Here is a 22850-nt window from a genome sequence, read left to right as displayed (position 1 = left end):
AGTGATTTTTAACCAGGGATGTCATTTCCCCTCACTCCACTCTATTAGTTTGGTAGGGCTGCTGTAACAAAATACGGCAGGCTAGGTGGCTTAAACAACAGAAATTAATTTTTTCACAGCTCCTAAGATCTAAGACCAAGGTATCCATAGGCTTAGTTTCTTGCGAGGCCTCTTTTGGTGGCTTGCAGGTGGCCATCGTTCGTTGTGTCCTTATATGGTCTTTTCTCTGAGCGTGTTTATCTCTGATGCCTTTTGTGTTCAGATTTCCACCTCTAATAAGGACACCAGTTAGACTGAATTAGGGTCCACCCGTATGACTTTGTTTAACCTTAATCACCTCTTTAAAGGCCCTGTCTCCAAATATTGTCACGTTCTGAGGTACTGAGGCTCGGGACTTTAACATATGAATTTTGGGGGACACAGTTCAGCCCATAACCCCCCATGTCACCCTTCTTCTTAGGTCCTATTGAGAATCTCTGCTGTTTGGTTTGATTTCTTTGCAGAAGAAAAGGAAAAAAGGAGAAGAATATTAGTATAGAACAGAACTGTTGCCAAAACGTTCCTCCTGGGCACTGTTTCATTAGAGGAAATTAGATGGCAATATTTAGGGTAGAAATAGAGGTTCAGAGAAGGTAATGCTGAACGTCACATGCAAACATTTATTCCTCCTCATCATTCTTTGAGAGTGTCTCTGATATTAATATTGTTAATTAATATTGTCTAATTAATGCTGAATTCAGAAAAAAATTCAATGTGTTATGTTTCTGCTTTCCCATACTAACATATGGGCTCTTGCACTCTGGCAATATGTTTCCCACTAATAACTTGAGTTAACAGACACAACTCTGAAACACATTCCACCTGGTTTTAGGCATTTGTTTCAGGATGAATATGAATGTAACTGACGTTTTAAAATTTAACTAAAAATATTATTCTCCTTGTAGAAACATTTTCTATTAGCATTTTATGTTACTATATATTTATATGATCTTCCTATAGAACGGCAAACATCAGCAGATCTCAGGCAGACTTCAGGATGTCCGACTCAAAAAGCAAACTCAAAAGACCGAGCTGGAAGTTCTGGATAAGCAGTGTGACTTGGAAATTATGGAAATCAAGCAACTTCAACAGGAACTTCAGGTAAGCCCTTCGCTGCTAAATTGTTCTTAAACATGTACAATTAATAGTTCTTCTGGGCTGAGCATGGCTGTAATCCTAGCACTTTGGGAGGCTGAGGGGAGCGGATCCCTTGAGGTCAGGAGTTCGAGACCAGCCTGGTCAACAGGGCGAAATCCCGTCTCTACTAAAAATACAAAAAAATTAGCTGGGTGTGGTGGCGCATGCCTGTAATCCCAGCTACTCCGGAGACTGAGGCAGGAGAATTGCTTGAATCCAGGAGGCAGAGGTTGCAGTGAACCAAGATCGCACCACTGTACTCCAGCATGGGTGATAGAGCGAGAATCCATCTCAAAAAACAAAACAGTTCTTCCAATAGAGTTTTGTTTTGGGGGTTAATAACCTTTGAGTCTCTAATAGACTTGTGATCTAAATACACACAATCCTGTATACAATATCGGGAAGTCCATAGACCTACTAAAACTAAAATTCTGCTACACATCTGGTTAAGTTTTGCTTTATATATATATATAAGTGGACATTTACCACTTTGAGTTTTAACTCTTTAACAGTGTTTATGCATTCTTAATTCATTACTTTTGCTATAACAAAAGACCTTAGACTGGGTAATTTATGAGCAACAGAAATTTATTACTCATAGTTCTAAAGACTGAGAAGTCCAAGATCAAGGTGTTGGCAGATTCAGTGTGGGATGAGGGCTTGCTGTCTCCTTTAAAACTAATGCCTTCTTGCTGAATCTTCACATGCAGAAAGGGTAAGGCAGTTCCTTCAACTTCCTTTATAAGGACAGTCATCTCATTCATGAGTGTGGAGCCTCCTAAAGCTCTACTTAATAGTACTGCATTGGGAGTTAGGTTCCAACATATGAATGTTGGGGACATACCAACATTCAGACCATGACATACATTAAAATAAGGTTATTGCTACTAATTTCAGGAAATTTTGACTTTAAGTTATTCTTTTTAAAATTATGATGAGAACTTGAATGTGTCCCTTGGGGTCCTGGTAATTCTCTTCTTTACTTGTGCAGTAGGCTCTGGTTCAATAATTACTATTTGCAGAATGGGGCTGGGGAAGCCTGCATCTCTAGAGTTCTCTTATCCAATTTCTCTTACTGCATGAATTGGCAATTAATCAGTCTTTTTGCTTTGTTACAGGAGAGATAAAAGCCAAAAACATTTTCTATCTGATTTAAACCTGCTTTCCTAGTTTTTAGTCCCTCTTTTTTTTTTTTTTTTTCCTCTGTCACCCAGGCTGGAGTGCAGTGGCATGATCTTAGCTCACTGCAACTTCTGCCTCCCAGCCTCAAGCAATTCTCCTGCCTCAGCCTTCTGAGTAGCTGGGATTACAAGCACCCATCACCACGCCTGGCTAATTTTTGTATTTTTAGTGGAAATGGGGTTTCACCATGTTGATCAGGCTGGTCTTGAACTCCTCAAGTGATCCACCTGCCTTGGCCTCCTAAAGTGCTGAGATTACAGGTGTGAGCCACCGCACCCGGCACCTGGCATTTAGTCCCTCTTTGATATACACATATTCATCCTGGAGTGTCATGGCATGCTTACACACACCATCTAGCTCCGCTCTGCTGTCATTCATTAATAATCTGAAAATTGCAGGCTTCTAGACACCCCATTTACAAAGACTTTCTTCACTGCCTTTTAATTTCAGCCAGTCACTCAAAATATATTTTGGCTTAAATATTTCTTGGCATAATTTCATTCTAGTTGCTTCATAAGTTGTAAGCAGTTTACAACTATGTATTATTTCTAAAGTAAGTTTCAAAGATGAGTAAATCCTGTTTTAAAGTTTTCAGAAAAACTGTTTTACAATATTGTAACATTTTAATCTGGTACTCTTTTTTCTTTTTATAAAGGAGTATCAGAATAAGCTTATCTATCTGGTACCTGAGAAGCAATTATTAAATGAAAGAATTAAAAACATGCAGTTCAGTAGCACACCTGGTAAGTCTCTAAGGTTTGTCTGATTACTTGTATCCTTTTCTGAATATGTCAGTAACCTTGTTACTTTTTTAAAATTAAAAAAAGTATCCTGTTATAAATAACACTTTTTGCCTGTAAGTTTAAAAATAATGTGAAAAACATTATCCCAGATGTTAGAGCATTTTTAGTGATAAAAAGTAGATAAAAATAAAATAGTAATGATTGTGGTATGACTTCATATCTTGATGATATTTTTATTTATATAATTGAAATATCAAAGAAAGTATTAGACTATAAGATCTAAATTTGGCTCTAACACAAGACTACATGTGTATTTTGAAAAGTCCTGCACTGATTTTAAAGACCTGTTCAGGAGGAGGCTTTACGGTGGGGCCGCACCTGGAATTCTAGGGTGTTAGCATGCAGCAGTCATAGGCTTAAGCAGGATGGTATGCCCTGCCCAGACCCTTTGTATTATCTAACTCTGTGCTTCATACAAAGAATTTTACCATCTTGGCCCTCTGACACCGGTGGAACTAAACATTCCAGGATAATTTATGGGATTGTTACTTTGTTTGTTTTTGCTCAGGTCCCAATGAGAAAACTGAAAAAAATTCTCTGTATTGGATACCATACCAATAAAAGTGTAGCAGAAACAAGGTTTATTTAAAGAAAAGCAAATCTGCAGATGTTGTGTTACAACTGACTAAAGTATCCTAAATGTCACTCATTAAGTCTCTATCATGTCAGTTATTCCATTGTAGGTCTCTTTATTATACTTTTGGCTGTTTACGAAGTTCAGTAAATTGTATGCCCTTCTTTGCCCAAGTTCTGAACAAATTAAGAAATAAGGCAAAGGAACAAGATAAATGAGAGACCAAATCACTATCTCATTATTGATGAAGCTGATTTTAGGCAGCATGGTTTATCTGTGGGTGGTATAGTTGCACCTATAAAACACTGAATTCATGAACAAAGTAGAATGCAGGTTTCCTGTGGGCAGTTAAGTCTCTAGAGAGCAAGGGCTAGGAGGAGTCTAGGCTGTACATTCCTAGGTCCTTATCTTGAGCTCACCATTTAGTGAAAGGAAGGAAAGAAGCTGGGATTGTTGGGCTAGTGCAGGGTCCTTCATGTGGAAGAAGTATCAGAAATAAAGTTCACTCTCGTGAACTAGTTTTATTGTGTCTCCCGCCTTCCACTGATGTGGTCTGTCCATGTCCCTGCTCAGACAGTGTTCCTTATACTTGATTCTTTTCTGTTCAAAGTATATCAGCCTCCACCTCACACCTACACAGGCATTCCAGAGGCAGGGCGAGCCAACCCACCTGATCTGCACAGTGGCAGAAATATATCTTTATTATTGTCATTGTTGTCGTTGTTCCTATTTGAATTGTGAATAAAATATAGAATATCTCTTATTGAGGATGTGATGGGGCTGTTCTTTCTCTGTGAAATGTAATCCAGTGCAGCTGTTACCTATTTATTTAGCCATAGTCCAATTTAAAATAGGAAGCTTTTGTTTGGGATTTGAAAAGTACCCTGTATCCCTTAGATTCCTTTCCCTATAACAGTTGCCATTTAAGATTACCAGCCACGTGCCAAGCACTGTGTAAGTCAGTTTTGATGCATTCTTTCCTTTAATCTTTACAATAACCCTGTGGTATAGTTATTATTCCCATTGTGCTGCTCAGGAAAACTGAGGTTCAGGAGATTAAGTAGTTACCCAGGATGATGCAATCATAGTAGTCAAATTCATGTCTGTCTGTAAAGCCCACTGTACTACCATGTTCTTTGTCTTATCTTCCAGTTACCCAACATAGTGTTCATATATATCATCAAATTTGGTATTAAAATATGCATTATTAGTGATATACATTGTTATGAATAAAGAAGAAATATGGGCCAGGTGCAGTGGCTCACACCTGCAATCCTAGCACTTTGGGAGGCCAAGGCGGGAGGATCACGAGGTCGAGAGATCGAGATAATCCTGGCCAACATGGTGATATGCTGTCTCTACTAAAAATACAAAAATTAGCTGGGCATGGTGGTGCATGCCTGTAGTCCCAGCTACTCAGGAGGCTAAGGGCAGGAGAATCACTTGAACTTGGGAGGTAGAGGTTGCAGTGAGCTGAGGTCACGCCACTGCACTGTAACCTGGTGACAGAGGGAGACTCCGTCTCAAAAAAAAAAAAAAGAAGAAGAAGAAGAAATATGCAGCTATAACACTTTGCTGATAGACATGAAAGATTCCTGAATAGGCTGGGCACTGTGACTCATGCCTGTAATCCCAGCACTTTAAGATGCTGAGGTGGGCAGATCACTTGAAGCCAGGAGTTTGAGACCAGCCTGGCCAACATGGTAAAACCCCATCACTATTAAAAATGCAAAAATCAGCAGGGGTGGTGGCACGCATCTGTGGTCTCAGCTACTCGGAAGTCTGAAGCATTAGAATCACTTGAACGTGGGAGGCAGAGGTTGCAGTGGGCCGAGATGGTGCCACTGCACTCCAGCCTGGGCAGTAGAGTGAGACTCTGTCTCAAAAAATAAAGATTCCTGAGTAACTAGAGACATTTTGTGTTCCTAAATGAACTAGCTTAATATTATATTATACATGAATACTATGTCAGTTCTCTCCTAATTCATATATTCTGTTCTTTTTGGGTTTCTTTAAATGAAACTTGGCAAGATAACTGACAAATTCATCTAGAAAATAAACTGTACAAGATTAGGCAAAACTTGAAAAAGAAAAACTTTGGTAGGGGGGAGGAGACTAACCCTATCAGATATCAAAACATAAGATATGAAAGTTAGAGTGCCTAAAATAGTTTGTTATTGATCAGAAATAGAAAAGTAGAACAATGGAATTGAATAGAGTCTAGACAAAAACCTATGCATGAATGGCAACTTAGGATAAGATAAAGTTGGCACTTAACATTAGTGGGGAAAAGATGGACTTTCAGTAAGTGATTTGGGAGACAGTGGATTATCTGAAAGAATTGCAGGGGAGCTCTTTACTGCTCTGTATGTACAGAAATAAATTCTAGATAAACTAGCAGGCTAAACATAAAAACAACTTAAGAAAAACTATTATAAAACCGGAAAATATTTTATAATCTTGGTATGAGGAAAGTCTCTTTAAACAATATATAGAGTCATGAAGAAAATTATTTACAGATTTGATGATATAAAAATGAAAAAGTCGTAATGAAAGACAGCATAAACACTAAAAAATTTGAAGTACATGTAATACAAGAATTTAGAGCTTCTACAAATCAAAAATTATGACATCCCAATAGAAAAATATAGGCAAAGGATAAGACCTAACAATTCAAGACTGTGGCCGGAAGCATAGATAGATGTTTCTTTGACTTCACTGGTTATCAAGAAAATATAAATTAAAATAACAATCAGGTTTCTTTTTTGCCAATTAGCAGAAGTGAAAAAAAGATTAATAATATCCAGTATAGATGAGGGTTTGCAGAAACAGGTATTGTTGGTGTCGTAAGTTGATACAGCTTTTTGGAATAGTAGTTTGGCAATTTCTGTCAAAATTTAAAGTATGCATTAACAGAATGAAAGACAAAAATCTATGAACCACATGATCATCTCAATAAATAACAGAATGAGTATTTGACAAAGTTTAACATCCTTTCATGATAAAAACTCTCAAAAAAACAGATATAGAAGGAAATTTCTTCAACATAATAAAGGCCATTTATGAAAAGCTCACAGCTATCATAATCAATGGGGGGAAACTAAAGACTTTTCATCTAAGACAGGGGTGTCCAATCTTTTGGCTTCCCTGGATCACATTGGAAGAAGAATCATCTTGGGCCACACATAAAATCCACTGACACTGATAATAGCTGATGAGTGCTAAAAAAAAATCTCATAATGTTTTAAGAAAGTTTATGAATTTGCGTTGGACCCCATTGAAAGCCATCCTGGGCCGCATGCGGTCCACGGCCTATAGGTTGGATACGCTTGATCTAAGATCTGGTATGAGGTGGGGATATGCACTTTCACCACTTCTGTTCAACATAATACTGGAAGTACTAGCAAGACTACTCAGACAAGAAAAAGGAATAAAAAACATTCAAGTTGTAAAAGTAGTAGTAAAATTATCCCTGTTTGCAGATGACATGATCCTGTATGTTGAAAACCCTGAAGACGTCTATAAAACTTAGAACTAATAAATGAATTGAGTAAAGTTGTAGGACACAAAATCAGCATACAAAAATCAGTTGCATTTTTTACACCAATAACTATTCAAAAAAGAGACCAAGAAAACAATGTTATTTATGACGGCATCAAAAATAATTAAATACTTAGGAATAAATTTGACCAAGGAGGGGAAAGATCTGTAACTGAAAACTGTAAAACATTGATGGGAGAAATTGAAAAAGACATAAATAAATGGAAAGATACTCCATGTTCATGTATTGGAAGAATTACTATTTTTAAAATTATTCGTACTACCCAAAGCAATATACAGATTCAACACAATCCCTATCAGAATTCCAATAGCACTTTCACAGAAATAGAAAAAGCAATTTTAAAATGTATATGGAATCACAGAAGACTTCAAATAACCAAAGCAGTCTTGAGAAAGAAAAACAAAGTTGGAAGCATCACACTGCCTATTTGCAAATATTATGAAGCTATAGTAATCAGAACAGTATGGTACTGGCATAAAGACAGACATAGGGGCAACATGGGTGAACCTGCAGGATGTTACATTAAGCAAAATAAGCCAGGCACAGAAGACAAATACGATATGATTTCATTTATTTGTGGAGTGTGTATATTTATCCATAAAAGTAGAGAATAGAATGGTGGCTACCAGAGCTGGTGGGAGAAAAGGGGATCACTGGGAGTTTGCTCAGAGGAAATCAACATTTCAATTAGATAGGAGGAATAAGTTCAAGAAATCTATTGTACAACCTGGTGACTATAGTTAATAACAGTGCATTGTATTCTTGAAAGTTGCTAAGAGAATAGATTTTAAGTGTTCTCACCACAAAAATGGTAAGTATGTGAGGTAATGCATAAGTTAATTAGCTCAATTTAGCCATTTTACAATGTATACATATTTCAGAACAACATGCATACTATATATACATTTTTTAATTGTTGAGTACAAAAGACAGACTTATGGAATAGAATAGAGAGCCCAGCTAATTAACATATACATTATGTTAATCAGCTCAAATATGCATACGTTAATCAGCTCAATTTAGCCATTTTACAATGTATACATATTTCAAAACAACATGCATACAATATATACAATTTTTTCTCAGTTATGAGACATATAGACTTATGAAATAGAATAGCCCAAAAATAAACCCAAGTATATATGGTCAACTAATTTTTGACAAGGGTGTCAAGAAGACACAATGGGAAAAGGATAGCCTCTTCGATAAACGGTATTGGGAAAACTGGATATCCACCTGCAAAAGAATGAAATTGGACTCTTATCTTATACCATACTCAAAAATCAGCTCAAAATGAATTAAACATAAGACATGAAACCATAAAGCTCCTAGAAGAAAACATAGACAAAAGCTCTTGACGTTGAGCTTGGCAATGATTTTTTGGATATTACTCCAAAAGTTCAGGAAACAAAAATGAACAAGTGGGACTACATCAAACTAAAAAGCTTCTGCACAGTAAAGGAAACAACAAGATGAAAAGGCAGTCTATGGGATGGGAGAAAATACTTGTGAGCCATATATCTGATAAGTGGTTTATATCCAAAATACAAGGAATATATATAACTCAATACCAAAAATCAAAAAACCCAATTTCAAAATGGGCAAAGGACCTGAGTGGACATTTCTCCAAAGAAGACTTAAAAATGGTAAAGAGGTACTTTAAAAGGTACTCAACATTAATCATCAGGGAAATGCATATCTAAACCACACTGAAATATAATATCACCTCACACCTGTTAGGATGGCTGTTATCAAAAAGATCAGAGATAACGAGTGGTAGTGAGGGGGGACAAGGGAACCCATGTACACTGTTAGAGGAATGTAAATTGGTATAGCTGTTATGGAAAACAGTATGAAGGTTTCTAAAAAAAATTAAGCTCTTGTATGATACAGCAGTCTCACTTCTGAATATATATTCAAAGGAAACAATTACCATCTCAAAGAGATATTTGCACTCCCTTATGCTAAATGCAGTAAGTCAGTTACAGAAAGACAAATACTGCATGACCTGACTTACATGTAAAATCTAAAAAAGTTGAATTCCTATACGGAAACTGAGAATAGAAGAGTGGTTACCAGGGGTTAGAGGGAGGTGGAAATGGGTAGGTGTTGATCAGTGGGTACAGACCCACATCTACTCATACCAGTCAGAAAGATGATAATATAAATTATGCAGTAGCCATAATGTAGACTCTCATGGAGCAATTTAAAAGGATGAACTAGATTATTTGTCCTGATCGATAAGGTATCTTATTAAATTCAAAACAAGTTGCACAGCAATGTAGACAATATGATTCTATTAAAACCCATGGAAATAAAAGTCGAATATGTACACATCTAAATATAAATGCCTAAAAGGGGGATGAACTTGCAGTTGGGATGGAGGCCTTTTAATTTTTTACTCTATATGTTTCATTTTATTTAAATTTTGTACTTCTGTACTTTAAAAATATGATAAAGTTAAAAATAGGCATTTAAATAGATAATATTGCTATTTTAATTTATTGTAATGTATTCTGCATTATATATTTCCATCTGGTTTCTTCGTCCCTGCATGAATATGTAAAAAAAAGATAATATAAAATGAAACCTTCTGTTCTTACCTCCTAAAATAATGTTACTAAATAATCCAGTTAGTAATACTTATTAAATCTTTGCTGTGAATATTTCCCTGTTCTTGGGAGCACTAAGAATAAATGGAAAGCTACTTTAACTATAGCTTCTATTAATTGAATATTAACTGTGGGCCAGAGTATACAATGGCTTTATATCCATCACCTCATTTAATGTAGTATGATGCTCATTGTACAGATGAAAAACCTGAGGATTAGATTGGTGAAGTATTTTTCCTAAAGTAGAATTGCACTTCAAGTCCTAGTCCTTTTGAATGGAGAACCAAGGCTTATAACCATTTCCTCTGATGCTCTTTCCAGCATATAATCTGGGAAGTGGAAATAACAACTGTTTTCTCTTGTACTGGTCTACATTATGGGTATACATCCTTCGTGTTGGTCTAGTTACATCAATTTGACCAAACAGTAAATGGCATGCTGGTAATAACATATGAACTTCTACAAAATGTAAACTGTCTGATGTTTGTTTTTCAGATTCAGGGGTCAGTTTACTTCATAAAAAATCATTAGAAAAGCAAGAATTATGCCAAAGACTTAAAGAACAATTAGATGCTCTTGAAAAAGAAACTGCATCTAAGCTATCAGAAATGGATTCTTATAACAATCAACTAAAGGTATTTATTTTTGATACTATTTATTTTTAGGTAACTAACTTCTTACCTTCATTATTTTGATTTAATAGAATAAATAGCTAAAGCTATTATATGTATTACATTTTCATAATTTATTTTATAATTTCAACAATACAAGAATTTCAAGACTTTTTAATGTTCTAGTTATATGACATAGTGTCATATAACTAAACATATACTTTATCACAGTTTCCAGTTTTTGATGACTATGTGCTGTTTGTATTGGCATCTATACATTTCCAGAACAATTGCCTTTGTCAGTATGACAGAACTGATCTCAGCCAACGTGATCCTAGGCAATTTTCAGAAATGGGAAATATGGAAAATTTGAAATAATTCAGGTGGTAGAGGCTCTTTCAACACAGTTTTTCTTTTGTTTCCTTGTTAAGTGTAATTTAATTAACCTTTGTTAAATAATGCAATAATCAATGGAATCTAAAACAGAATCTGGCACTATGAACTTTGCATGAAAAGCAAGTTAATGTTTCTTTATTTGCCGCAGTGGCAGAGCAGATGTCCAAAACATAGACTGTCTTCATATCATTCACCACAGTATTCATTGTATACTGAAGCTATACCTATGAAAGAAACTAAAAACCAGACTCATGGCATATAATGTAAATTTGGGAATAGTCTCAGTTATTCCTTGCTAACAATATAAAGTTTCCAGAGCGTAAAGTATTCTCTGTAAGAAATAAAGCTTTTCATAAAGCTTTTGTATAAGAAATCTCTCTCTTCATATGGCTTTTATCATGCTGACTTATTTAGAATAACATTAACACCAAATACAGAGTAAACAGCATGCTAAAGAAAGGACAACATGGTGGCTTCAGGTAAGGAAGGGGAATTTGAGGTGAACAATGTTAATACACTTTGCACAAGCATATATTCAGTAGAAAAAAATTTTGTAGAAAACGAAATCATTTGTCATTGCTGGTTAGACAGGCCAGCCAACTTATCTTCCCTATATTATTTCTTTAAAAAATCTACGTAACTGGGCGCAGTGGCTCACGCCTGTAATCCCAGCACTTTGGGAGGCCGAGGCGGGCGGATCACGAGGTCAAGAGATCGAGACCAGCCTGGCCAACATGGTAAAACCCCGTCTCTACTAAAAATACAAAAATTAGCCGGGCGTGGTGGCATGCACCTGTAGTCCCAGCTACTTGGGAGGCTGAGGCAGGAGAATCGCTTGAACCCAGGAGGTGGAGGTTGCAGTGAGCCGAGATGACACCACTGCACTCCAGCCTGGCGACAGAGTGAGACTCCGTCTCAAAAAAAAAAAAAAAAATTTTAATTAAAAAAATCTGTACATAGTTTAATTGGCTTTTTATCTGCCTTATCTTACAGTGTGGGAATATGGATGACTCTGTTCTTCAGTGCCTTTTGTCTCTGCTAAGCTGTCTCAACAACCTCTTCCTCTTACTTAAGGTTATTTTCTAATATCTAGCTTCTTTTCTTTGAGTTACTTTACTGTTTTTTTTTTAAAACTAGACTATTATTTGCCTTTATCTGAGTATCTTTGTTTGAAATAACATATACAATATAAACCTTTTTCTTTCTGCTTGCTTGAATATCCTTCTGCTGTCTAACTGCCTGTTCAAGTCTAATGCCAGAAATCAGTAAGGTTGCCCACAGTAACCTTTCTCCAAAGAAGCCCAGGACACTTAGAAATATAACCTGGTTCCTTTACAACATCCCTGTGAGTGGGTTAAGTGATAAGATGATTACTAACTCAATTCAAAGGAAAATGTGAGATTAAATCACTTACCCATATCACTGAAAATCAATGTTTAAAATAAAACTTAATACTTTATGAAATCTAGGGCAAGTTTATGTCATATATGCACCAAGCTGCTTCCTAATACTGTTATAAGGACAATTTTAAAGAACCAATAATGCAGGGGCAACTTTAGTCAGGTCTAGTTACCAGGCTCATATTTAGACATGCTTGCACATCAAATAAAAATGTTTAAATTATGTAAATAGTTATCTTCGCCATGTATAACATACAGAGTATTTAAAATGGTCAATAAATTCATATTTTAATAGAGCTTAAAGAAATGTGGTTTATGTTTACTGCTTGCTGACTCTAGCAGATTTTGACTACACATTGTACTCAGTACTAAAATGGATGGCAATAGGGCAGTTGCCTGTTTGCATATATATTCCACAGTGAAGACAGAAACATGATAAGTAGAGTTCATTTGTTACCTGAGCAAAGGTAGGGCAAATTGGAAAGATGGTAGCAGCAAGGGACCCATATTTTAGCCTTTATGGTTATGGCATGAATGACCAGATTATATGATTTTTAAACTTTTGCTACGGATTGCATAGAAACTAAACTAAGTTTCTTCATCTGTAAAGTGAAATTTAATGATGATTTGTGGACTCTTCTCCCTCACATAGTCTAATTCTTTCAGTTAGCATTTGATTCTCCACAGGCCAGCAGTTATTCTTGTCCCTTGTTTTACTTTGTTCCTTCTGCTTCCTGCCTTCCAGACTTACACTGCTTATTGATACTTTCATCAGAGCAATTTAGGAAACTAAAGAGATATGAAATCTATACTGCCAGAGCAGTCAGGAGACTGTGTTGTCACAGAAAGTGAGAAAAGAGGTCTTCTGCAGTCACTGGGAAATCATAGAGTTATTAGTTAACATAGTACTAAAAAATATTGGCCGGGTGCTGTGGCTCATGCCTGTAATCCCAGCACTTTGGGAGGCCAAGGTGAGCGGATCACCTGAGGTCAGGAGTTCGAGACCAACGTGGCCAACATGGTGAAAACCTGTCTCTACTAAAAATACAAAAAATTACCCGGGCATAGTGGCGGGTGCCTATAATCCCAGCTACTGAGGAAACTGAGACAGGAGAATCGCTTGAACCTGGGAGGCGGAGGTTGCTGTGAGCTGAGATCATGCCATTGCACTCTAGCCTGGTCAACAAAAGCAAAACTCGGTCTCAAAAAAAAAAAAAAAGAAAAAGAAAAATATCCATTGAATTTGTCAAAAGGAAACTTTTGAAGACCTTACTAAAAGTGCCATTTCACTTAAGTGATAAGCAGAAGCTGGATTGCAGTGGATCAGGAATGAGTGAGAGTTGAGGAAGGGTTAAGTGAGTAGCAGCAACTCTTAGAATGAAAAGAAAAAAGCATGAGGGTCAAAGGAAAACCTTTTTTTTTGTTTGTTTTTTAAGAAAGACTTGAAGGAAATAGTAAAGAGAAAAGAAAGGAGGAGGAGGCAGGGGAAAGAGAGAAAGATTGAGATTGTGGTAATTGATGGAGCAAAGTCCCTGAAGAAGCAGATTAAGATAGAATGGAGAGCACAGATTAAAGAATGGATAAAAAGAATACTTTCAGTGTAACATATGGGGAGAAGATGGATATGAATGCAGTTAAATTTGTGGTAGAGAGTAGGAAGTTGACAGTGAAACAGGAAAGGTTCCCTTGTCCCGCTCGAAGGGCAAGTGATGGGGGTGTGGCTCACTTCTTCAGTATCCCCTGCTCAAACCTCTAGGGGAACATACAGATGGGCAGGCTGTGGGGCTCTGACCCCAGGGCAGTGTCTAGGGGTGAATGTTTACAGCTGAAGCCCCAGTGGGGGTGTGTTACAGGGTGTTTTTTTAGTTTGCTGTCTATAGGCGGTTTGTGTTGCCCAGCTCAGTCAGACCCCCTTCCTTATCACAAGGACAGAACAGAGGGATTTCTGTATCCCAGGGTTTCTTGCCTTGGTGTACTGGAAGAATTGGATCACATGTGGGCTTGGAGAATGAATACAGGGTTTTATTGAGTAGAAGTAGCTCTCAGCAGATGGGGGAGACAGAAGGGGGATGGTTTTACCTTGGAGTCGGGCCGCAACCTGACTTCTCTGACTGCTTTGGCCAAACTCTGCGCTGTTCCTCTGGTCAGTGGCCTGCTGGCCTGCCGGTGCCTGTTGACATGCTCTTCCACCGGCGTGCTCTTGATGACCAGCTCTTCTTGTGTCATCTTCTGCCGATGTGTTCCTCACGACATCCAGCTGCTTATGTCTCTGCCTTTCTAGGATCTTGGGTTTTTATAGGCACAGGATGGGGGTGTGGCAGGCCAGAGTGGTCTTAGAAGATGCAACATTTGGGTGCGAAGGCAGGAGTGCCTGTCCTCACCTAGGTTCATGGGCAGAGGCCTGAGGGTGAAGCCCTAGCCAGGAACCCGCCTTTCTCTACCCAGTACTTCACTGGCCCCCTGCCTTACCGACAGCTTCAAGACTTAAAATCAGAAGTAAGTTGAACTATCAGAAAGAATCTTCCTGGGTAGAGGAGGACATGATATAACTCAACCTAGGCCAGAAGAAGAGGGGTGGGGATGCTGGAAGTGCTATTGATTTTTTGAGATGGAAAGATGAGAGAGCTGTAGTCTGATGGCCTAATGAGGCAAGGTTTATAGCTGGTAGTGAGGAGAATGGATGGAAGATTATTAAGTTTCAGGAGAGAAATAGGCATGAAATAGACATTTCAGTGCAGATATGTAAGCTTAGTAGAGGAAAACCTAAGTGTGCTGAGCAATGTTGAATGTCTATTTGAAGTTGGAGGTGATGTATTTAAATTGAAAACAGTATGCCTAATTGTATGATTTTTCCTCACCAATGTTCAGCTGTTTAGGTATAAGCACAGAGAAAGCTGATGAAATAGGTTCATGGTTCCTACAGGTTTGGGGTTTTAATGGACGTGCACAAAGAGAGAAGGACAAAAGAGTTACAGATTTGACAAAAACATTATGATGAAGATGAACTCTGAAACATGAGCTAGACATGAAGGATGTGAAGAGAGGAGGGAGGTATTAATAAAGAGAGAGAATGATGGGAGTCAACAGAATGGTCTCAGTGAGGTTGAAAACCTACTGATGGCCGGGCGTGGTGGCTCATGCCTGTAATCCCTGCACTTTGGGAGGTCGAGGCAGGTGGATCACCTGAGGTCAGTAGTTCGAGACCAGCCTGTCCAACATGATGAAACCCTGTCTCTACCAAAAATACAAAAAAGTAGCTGGGTGTGGTGGTGCGCGCCTTTAATCCCAGCTACCCGGGCAGAAGAATTGCTTGAATCTGGGAGGTGGAGGTTGCAGTGAGTCAAGATCACGCCACTGCACTCCAACCAGGGCAACAAGAGCAGAACTCTGTCTCAGAAAAAAGAAACAAACCAACCAACCCTATTGATATAGATGTACCAGGTGTAAGAAAAGTTCGAAGGGTAAGAACTTACGTTTGAAGAATGGGGTATTTGGTCAGTGGTAGTTCTGTTTCTGATTATAGTAAGACTCAGGGTGTAATAATGGGAATGATGGATTAAGTAGAGTTAAAAAGGTCATTGATGAAGAGATCAGCCTGAGAGTTGAGGTTTTGAGTGCATCGTTTATGTGGATGTCAAAGACTTGGAGAACAGTGAGGTGAGTGAATGACCAGGTGACTAATAGATGACAATAAAAAGGAAGGAGAGAATGGTATTGCTGGATGGTAGGAGCCCCAGAAAAGCATGTAGTTGGTAAGAGTGAGGGGGAAATAACCATCTGAAAGTGGCAATGAAGAGCAAGGAAAATACTGTAGTTATCTTCTGACCCTGATGTAAATGGAGTATATGATAATAAACTGAGAGAGGACTAGCGGAAAAGTGGTATTCCGAGGGGTCAGCCAAGAAGGCGAAGAGGTAAGAGAATTTTCGTTCAGAGAAGATTGGTAGCTATGTGATAGTTTCCTGATCACATAGAGGAAGTTCTAGGAGAGTGGAGAGGTTTAAGGAGAGAATGAGTAGGGGATTGGGTCACGTTAAGGGATAAACAGCACTGTAGAGATAAGAATTCAGGGGATAAGGAATGAGAAGAAAGGCTGTGTCTAATCAGTAGGTGAGATGGAATTGGTCCTGATAGTGTTGGAGGAGGACAGGCACTTAGTTCTAATGCTGTGGTCCTTTGTGATAGAGCACCTGGGTTAATTGCTCCTTTAGGCTACTTGTAGTGACAACAGAAGTAAAATATTTAAAATTATTTATCTTAGAATGTTATGTTTTACTGGAACCTGCAATATGCATGTACAGAATCAATAATTTTTACTCTTGCTTAAGTTATACCAAGACAAATAAAAAAGCCAGTGGATTCAAAAGTGAGACATTTGACAGGCCATTATACCATTAAGAAAATTTACACATCTGGCCAGGTGCTCTGGCTCATGCCTGTAATCCCAACACTTTGGGAGGCCAAGGCAGGCAGATCATGAGATCAGGAGTTTGAGACCAGCCTGGCCAACATAGTGAAACCTCATCTCTACTAAAAATACAAAAAGCCGGGCATGGTGGCAGGTGCCTATAGTCCCAGCTACTTGGGAGACTGAGGCAGGAGAATCACTTGAACCCAGGAGGCGGAGGTTGCAGTGAGGTGAGATTATACCGCTGCACTCCAGCCTGGGCAACAGAGCGAGACTCCGTCTCAAAAAAAAAAAAAAAAAAAGAGAGAAAATATTCACACATCTTTAGCAGTGAAGTGCAATGAAAACTGTACTGGCCTAGGAATCTAAAAAAGTAAACTCTAGTCTTATCCATGCCACCTGCCAGTTGTGTAACGATTTGTCATTTACCCTCCAAATTTTGCTTTCATCCTTTGCAAAACAAGCTGACATTATCTGCCTGTCTTCTTTGCAGAGTCTTATGATTAAATGAAATAGCATGTAGATGAAAATGCTTTGTAAACTCTTATATACAAATATACAAATATTTTTGTTATTTGTGAAAAAAGAAGATTATCTTCCCCCACTCTTCTTAAGAAAGGGGCTGTCAGAATCTCCAAAATATCTTTAGTGTTTTGTTAATGGTAGAATTGTGGTTTCCTTCAATGAGTTAGGTCTTAACCCTCTGCTTCCAAGGATCTGGGGTAATCTGCGTTAGTAATACCCCTCCAGGTGGCATAACCCACCATGACCAAGTTGGATTTACCTCAACCATACAAAGATGATTTAACGTACAGAAAAGTTTAATGTAATTTACTATATAAACAGACTAAAGGAGAAAAAGATTATGCTCATCTCATTAGATACAGGAAAGGTTTTTTGTTTTGTTTTTGTTCTTGTTTTTGAGGTGGAGTCTCGCTCTGTCGCCCAGGCTGGAGTGCAGTGGCGCGATCTCGGCTCACTGCAAGCTCTGCCTCCCGGGTTCACACCATTCTCCTGCCTCAGCCTCCCGAGTAGCTGGGACTACAGGCGCCCACCACCATGCCCAGCTAGTTTTTTGTATTTTTTTTTAGTAGAGACGGGGTTTCACTGTGTTAGCCAGGATGGTCTCAATCTCCTGACCTCGTGAGCCACCCGCCTAATATCCATTCATGATTTTAAAAGCAAAACTTATTAGCAAACTAGTAATAGAGGTTCCTTAATGTGAAGGAGATAATCTGTCATTCTATTAAGATTGAGAACAACTTGGCTGGGCGCAGTGGCTCACGCCTGTAATCTTGGCCTTTTGGGAGGCCGAGGCAGGCAGATTGCCTGAGCTCAGGAGTTCACGACCAGCCTGGCCAACATGTTAAAACCCCATCTCTACTAAAAATGCAAAAATTAGCCAGGCATGGTGGCATGAGCCTGTAATCCCAGCTACTCAGGAGGCTGAGGCAGGAGAATTGCTTGAACCCGGGAGGTGGAGGTTGCAGTGAGCTGAGATCGTGCTACTGCACTCCAGCCTGGGCGACAGAGTGAGACTCCATCTCAAAAAAAAAAAAAAAAGATTGAGAACAACTCTTAATGAATTCTGATTGGTTTATTTTTACAAGGACCTTCTGAAAGTAGTGACTTAACCCAGAGGAATAGGTCTAAAGATAGGAATTTTTACATCACCATAGTCAAGTAGAAGAAATACTTGGCAAGCTTTGTGGTGCTCTCCAAATCTTACTAATTTGCATATACTATTGTTTATGCATTTTTCATTTGTCCAATAAGTACTAAATATCCATATTGTACTATGTTCTCTGTTGGCTGGAGACACCTTGATGAAAGACAGTCTTGTTGTCAAGAAACTCACTTTAGTGGAGGAGGCAATCATATAGTTGGAAAACACTATGATAGAGGAATATACAGAATGGCACGAGGAAGCTCATTAACTCTGACACTGGAGGGAATGGGATTAGTAAGGGAATACTTAGTAAAATGGAGATAACTCATTTTATCCTCACAACAACTCTGTGAGGCATGTATCATAACAAGCTTCCCCAACCTGCACATGCGGCCCAGGACGGCTTTGAATGCAGCCCTACACAAATTTGTAAACTTTCTTAAAACTTTGTGAGATTTTTTTTTGCAATTTCATTTATTTATGTATTTATTTTTAGCTCATCAGCTGTTGTTAGTGTATTTTACATGTGGCACAAGACAATTTTTCCTCTTTACATGTGGCCCAGGGAAGCTAAAAGATTGGACACCCTTGCACTATAATTAACCTCATTTTAGTGATGAGGAAACTATAAAATAACTTTCCTAAGGTTATACAGCTGGTATACAGAGCCTGAGTCAAGCCTTGTTAGTCTTATTCCAGATCTATGTTCCTCATCACTAAACCACCTTGCTTCTCCATATGTTGTAACCACTATATTCTTCTGCTTTTCAATAGAATTTAGAGAAAGGTACAACAAATAAAACCCTAGAAGCTGAGAGCTGTGGAAAATTTGCTATAAAAGCAGTGTTTGCGTTATTATTGGCTTAAGTCGTATATGTTTTGCTCAGACATGTTGGACATAGTCTCTGGACAGCATGCTGCACTCAGATCAAATCTGCCATTTAAGTCAAGTAAAAGGTTCACTTAAAAAATAGTTATCTCTGAAAAGAAATGGAGTTTAGAGTTGTGTTATTGTGTATAGGTCGATACCAAAACAACTTTTTACCAAAACATTCTACCCAAATACTGTCCAGCTCTCACCTTTGCCGTGAAGTTTCTTTTGGTAACTCTTAAGTCCGCCTGCCCCCACTTCTTTCCTCCAACCTCCTTTTTCTACTCTCTAGTTCAGGATTCTCTGGATTCCAAATGGAAGAAATGTAGTTCAAAATAGTTAAGCTAATGAGTGATTATTAGAAGCATCCTAGGACCAGTAACTGAATCCAAGGAGGGGCTGCTGGACAGGGGCAGTTCCTAGGTCTCCGAGCCATGATATTGAACATTCAGCTTCTATAATACCCTTTCTCTCCGCCTCAGTCTCTAATCTTTCCTTCTCTTTTTTCTGAGTTGATTTTATTCCTATCCTCAGGTCTTATTTGGTTGTGTGGCAGCTCCAGGTTTACTTTATCCCAGTTTAATAAGCTGAAGAAAGGTTTTTCTCCCCACTTCAACATATGTGAATCCCAGGAAAATATTCTGGGCCAGCTTGGATTATGCTTATGTCCTTTGGACCAATCATTTCTGAGCAGGGAAGTAAGGCGTTGTGATTGTTTAGGTCAGGAATAAACAATTGCGCCTAGTGGGAATGGGAGGAGCTCTGAGTTTGGCAGACCTTTTAAAACCACATAAGATGTTGGGAGGAAGGTGGAAAGATCAGTTTCCCAGAGGAAGGCAGGGTGCTGTTGAAGAAGAGGAAAAGAAAATGCTGAACAGATAATCACAAGTTTCTACTAAGGAATTTACCTCTGCCCTGCATGTTGACACTTGCCACTACACTGAGATTGTGAACTCTTTAAAGGCAAAGTCTGTAGACTTGGGAGTCAGCCTTGTATTGGATCCCCTTGGAATGCTTTATAGCACTTAGCATACAACTAGATGCTCAATAAGCAGTTGTTTATTTCAACTCCTGTTTGGAATACTTTTCATTATTTTGGTTCATTGTAGTCATGATTTTAGGTAGACATCTTTTCCATTTTTAGTTTTGAACTATATTATTTAATAATTCTGTGTTTAGTTCAAGATCATAATGGATAAAAATAATTTGGTTGAACTATATATGTCAGAAACATGGCTGAACAAAATTTCTCTTCAGATGTTATAACAAGCAAATTATTCCCCCATATTTTTAATGGATTGCTTTTTTTAATTGAAAATTAGGTACCAAATCAAAGCACTGGCTTGTGAAAGATTCTGTGTTCCATAGAAATGAATTGATGGAAAAGTACATTATTTTAATGTGTTTATCTCAGGGGCTATATGATTTAGATACTTAAGATTTTTTTTAATCATCTAGATATTTTTTAAAACTTTAAATCTTTTAAATGTAGTTCAACTTGCTTTAGGATTTTTATCTTTTAATGCAAATACCACGTGAATACATATGACAAGCATATTTAAATCATTCACATATTGACTTATTTTCTTTTTCTCCTTAGGAACTGAGAGAAACCTGCAACACACAGCAGTTAGCCCTTGAACAACTTTATAAGATCAAACGTGACAAGTTGAAGGAAATTGAAAGAAAAAGATTAGAACTAATACAGAAAAAGAAACTAGAAGATGAGGCTGCAAGGTAACATAGCTGATTTGTTTATTGTGCTAGATTGCATTAGAATTGTAATTTTGTTGCTCATATCTTTAGTTTATGAAAATTTAAGGAAAATAAATGGATTATCCTAATCAGATTCTAGATCTCATAAGTTCATTCCTTTTAGGGATCAAGTTTGCAGTAACTGATTTTATTTTCCACTAGTGAAAAATAACAGACTTTGGAGTCAAACCTGTGTTAGAATTCTTGCTCTACCACTTACTACCTGGGTGACCTTGGTTAAGTTATTTTATCTTTCTAAACCTCAGTTACTCCATCTGAAAAAAGAGACAATAATGCATATCTCGTAGGTAATTGTATTAAATAATGTAGCTGGAACTGGGCATGGTGACATATGCCTGTAGTCCCAAGCTACTTGGAAGGCTGAGGCAGGATAATCACTTGAGCCCAGGAGTTCAAGGCCAGCCTGGGCAACACAGCAAGACCTTGTCTCTTAAGTTAAAAAATAAAATAATATAGCTAAAGAGCTAAGTATAATTTGTTGCACATAGTAAACACTCATTAATTCCATCTTTCCTTGGTAAATCTGTTAGTTTCCTGAAAGATCATAAAAGCAGAATACTTAATTGTATATAGTAATACTGAATGTAGAATGCCACATTAATGCATTTCTCTTTTTATCGGTGAGATATGTTAATTGCCTCCATTTATGGTAAGGACAAGTAAGACATTTGTGGTATCTGAAGCCTAGAATTATTCATTTAGAAACTTTGCATGATATTTTTCTGCCATTAAGATTATTTTTCTAATGTATTCCTCTCTTTCTTTTTTCTTCCAAGTTCTCTAGTGTCAGAAAGTGGTATAATTAGTTAGCAAATATGGATGAACCAGTATTTCTTTGCCTTGGTAAAGAGTAGATGAGTAATTTCTGTGAAAAAGCTTATAGTTACTAGGGAGGCAAGAAAGACACATCAACATTTATCAGGCCTCTATTCTTAATGAGTTTCAAAGTAGCCACCTCCAACACATTTTTTTGAGTGGTTTTTGTTGGGTGTGATGCTGGTGGACTTTGGATTACTCCTTGCCCCTGGGTTTCTCATAATTCTAATAGGGGATTCAGACAGTTAAACAAATAACTATAATATTGTTTACTCCTAGACCCCCGTTTATTTATTTTGAGACAGGGTCCTTGTTCTGTCACCAGGCCGGATTGCAGTGGCATGATCAGGGATCACTGCAGCCTCGACCTCCTGGGCTCAAGCAATCCTCCCGCCTAAGCCCCCGCTGAGTCGCTGGGAATATAGGCATGCACTACCACTCCCTGCTAATTTATTTTCAATTTTAATAGAGATGAGGCCTCACTATGTTGCCCAGGCCGGTCTCAAACTCCTGGGCTCAAGCGATCTGCCTGTCTTGGCCTTCTGAAGTACTGGGATTATAGACGTGAACCACTGTGCCTGGTGATTTAGACCCCTATTTTTGTGGCCTCCTAATGAGATAATAGAATAATATAGAAGTAGAGAAAGTAAAGTTCAAACGAAGTAGTTCTTACTTACTGCTTAACTTGTGCCGCTTAATTACATAAGGGAGCTGTGCAATGGTTACACAGGTAATCCTTTTTCAGACTTTCTATTGACATGTGCAGTTACCCTAATCCTTCGTCATGTTCACAATTCCTTTCAGGCCAAAAGATTATACTAGTTATATGCATTTTATTTCATTAATCATCCTTGCACATAGGTAGTAGAGAAGATAAATCAAAGAGAGCAGAATTACAGGTAGGACCTACTCAGTCTGAAGCTGTGTCTTGGTACCACATCTTGGTTTGATTGGCCATTTGCCCAGGTATATTTCCCTTCTTTCCCCCAAGGTA

The 22850-nt window shown here is 38.0% G+C and overlaps 1 protein-coding gene across 6 annotated transcripts in view; it reads left to right on the top strand.

Annotated features, from left to right (window-relative positions):
* ITSN2 (intersectin 2) overlaps positions 1–22850 on the top strand; it is a 155570-nt gene that overhangs the window by 63545 nt on the left and 69175 nt on the right. For 3 of the 6 annotated variants that reach the window (XM_025353786.1, XM_025353788.1, XM_025353787.1), the window contains 5 exons: positions 1000–1140; positions 3014–3101; positions 10405–10544; positions 11910–11990; positions 20865–21001. In XM_025353786.1, coding sequence (XP_025209571.1) covers positions 1000–1140; positions 3014–3101; positions 10405–10544; positions 11910–11990; positions 20865–21001 — 587 coding nt within the window. The remainder of the gene's footprint in view (positions 1–999; positions 1141–3013; positions 3102–10404; positions 10545–11909; positions 11991–20864; positions 21002–22850) is intronic. The other 3 variants (XM_025353792.1, XM_025353789.1, XM_025353790.1) reach the window with 1 other exon arrangement.

Source organism: Theropithecus gelada, chromosome 13 (genome assembly GCF_003255815.1).
Source record: "Theropithecus gelada isolate Dixy chromosome 13, Tgel_1.0, whole genome shotgun sequence".
NCBI lineage: Eukaryota > Metazoa > Chordata > Mammalia > Primates > Cercopithecidae > Theropithecus > Theropithecus gelada.
The sequence above is the reverse complement of the archived record's forward strand: the minus strand, read 5'-3'. Positions and strand labels throughout refer to the sequence as shown.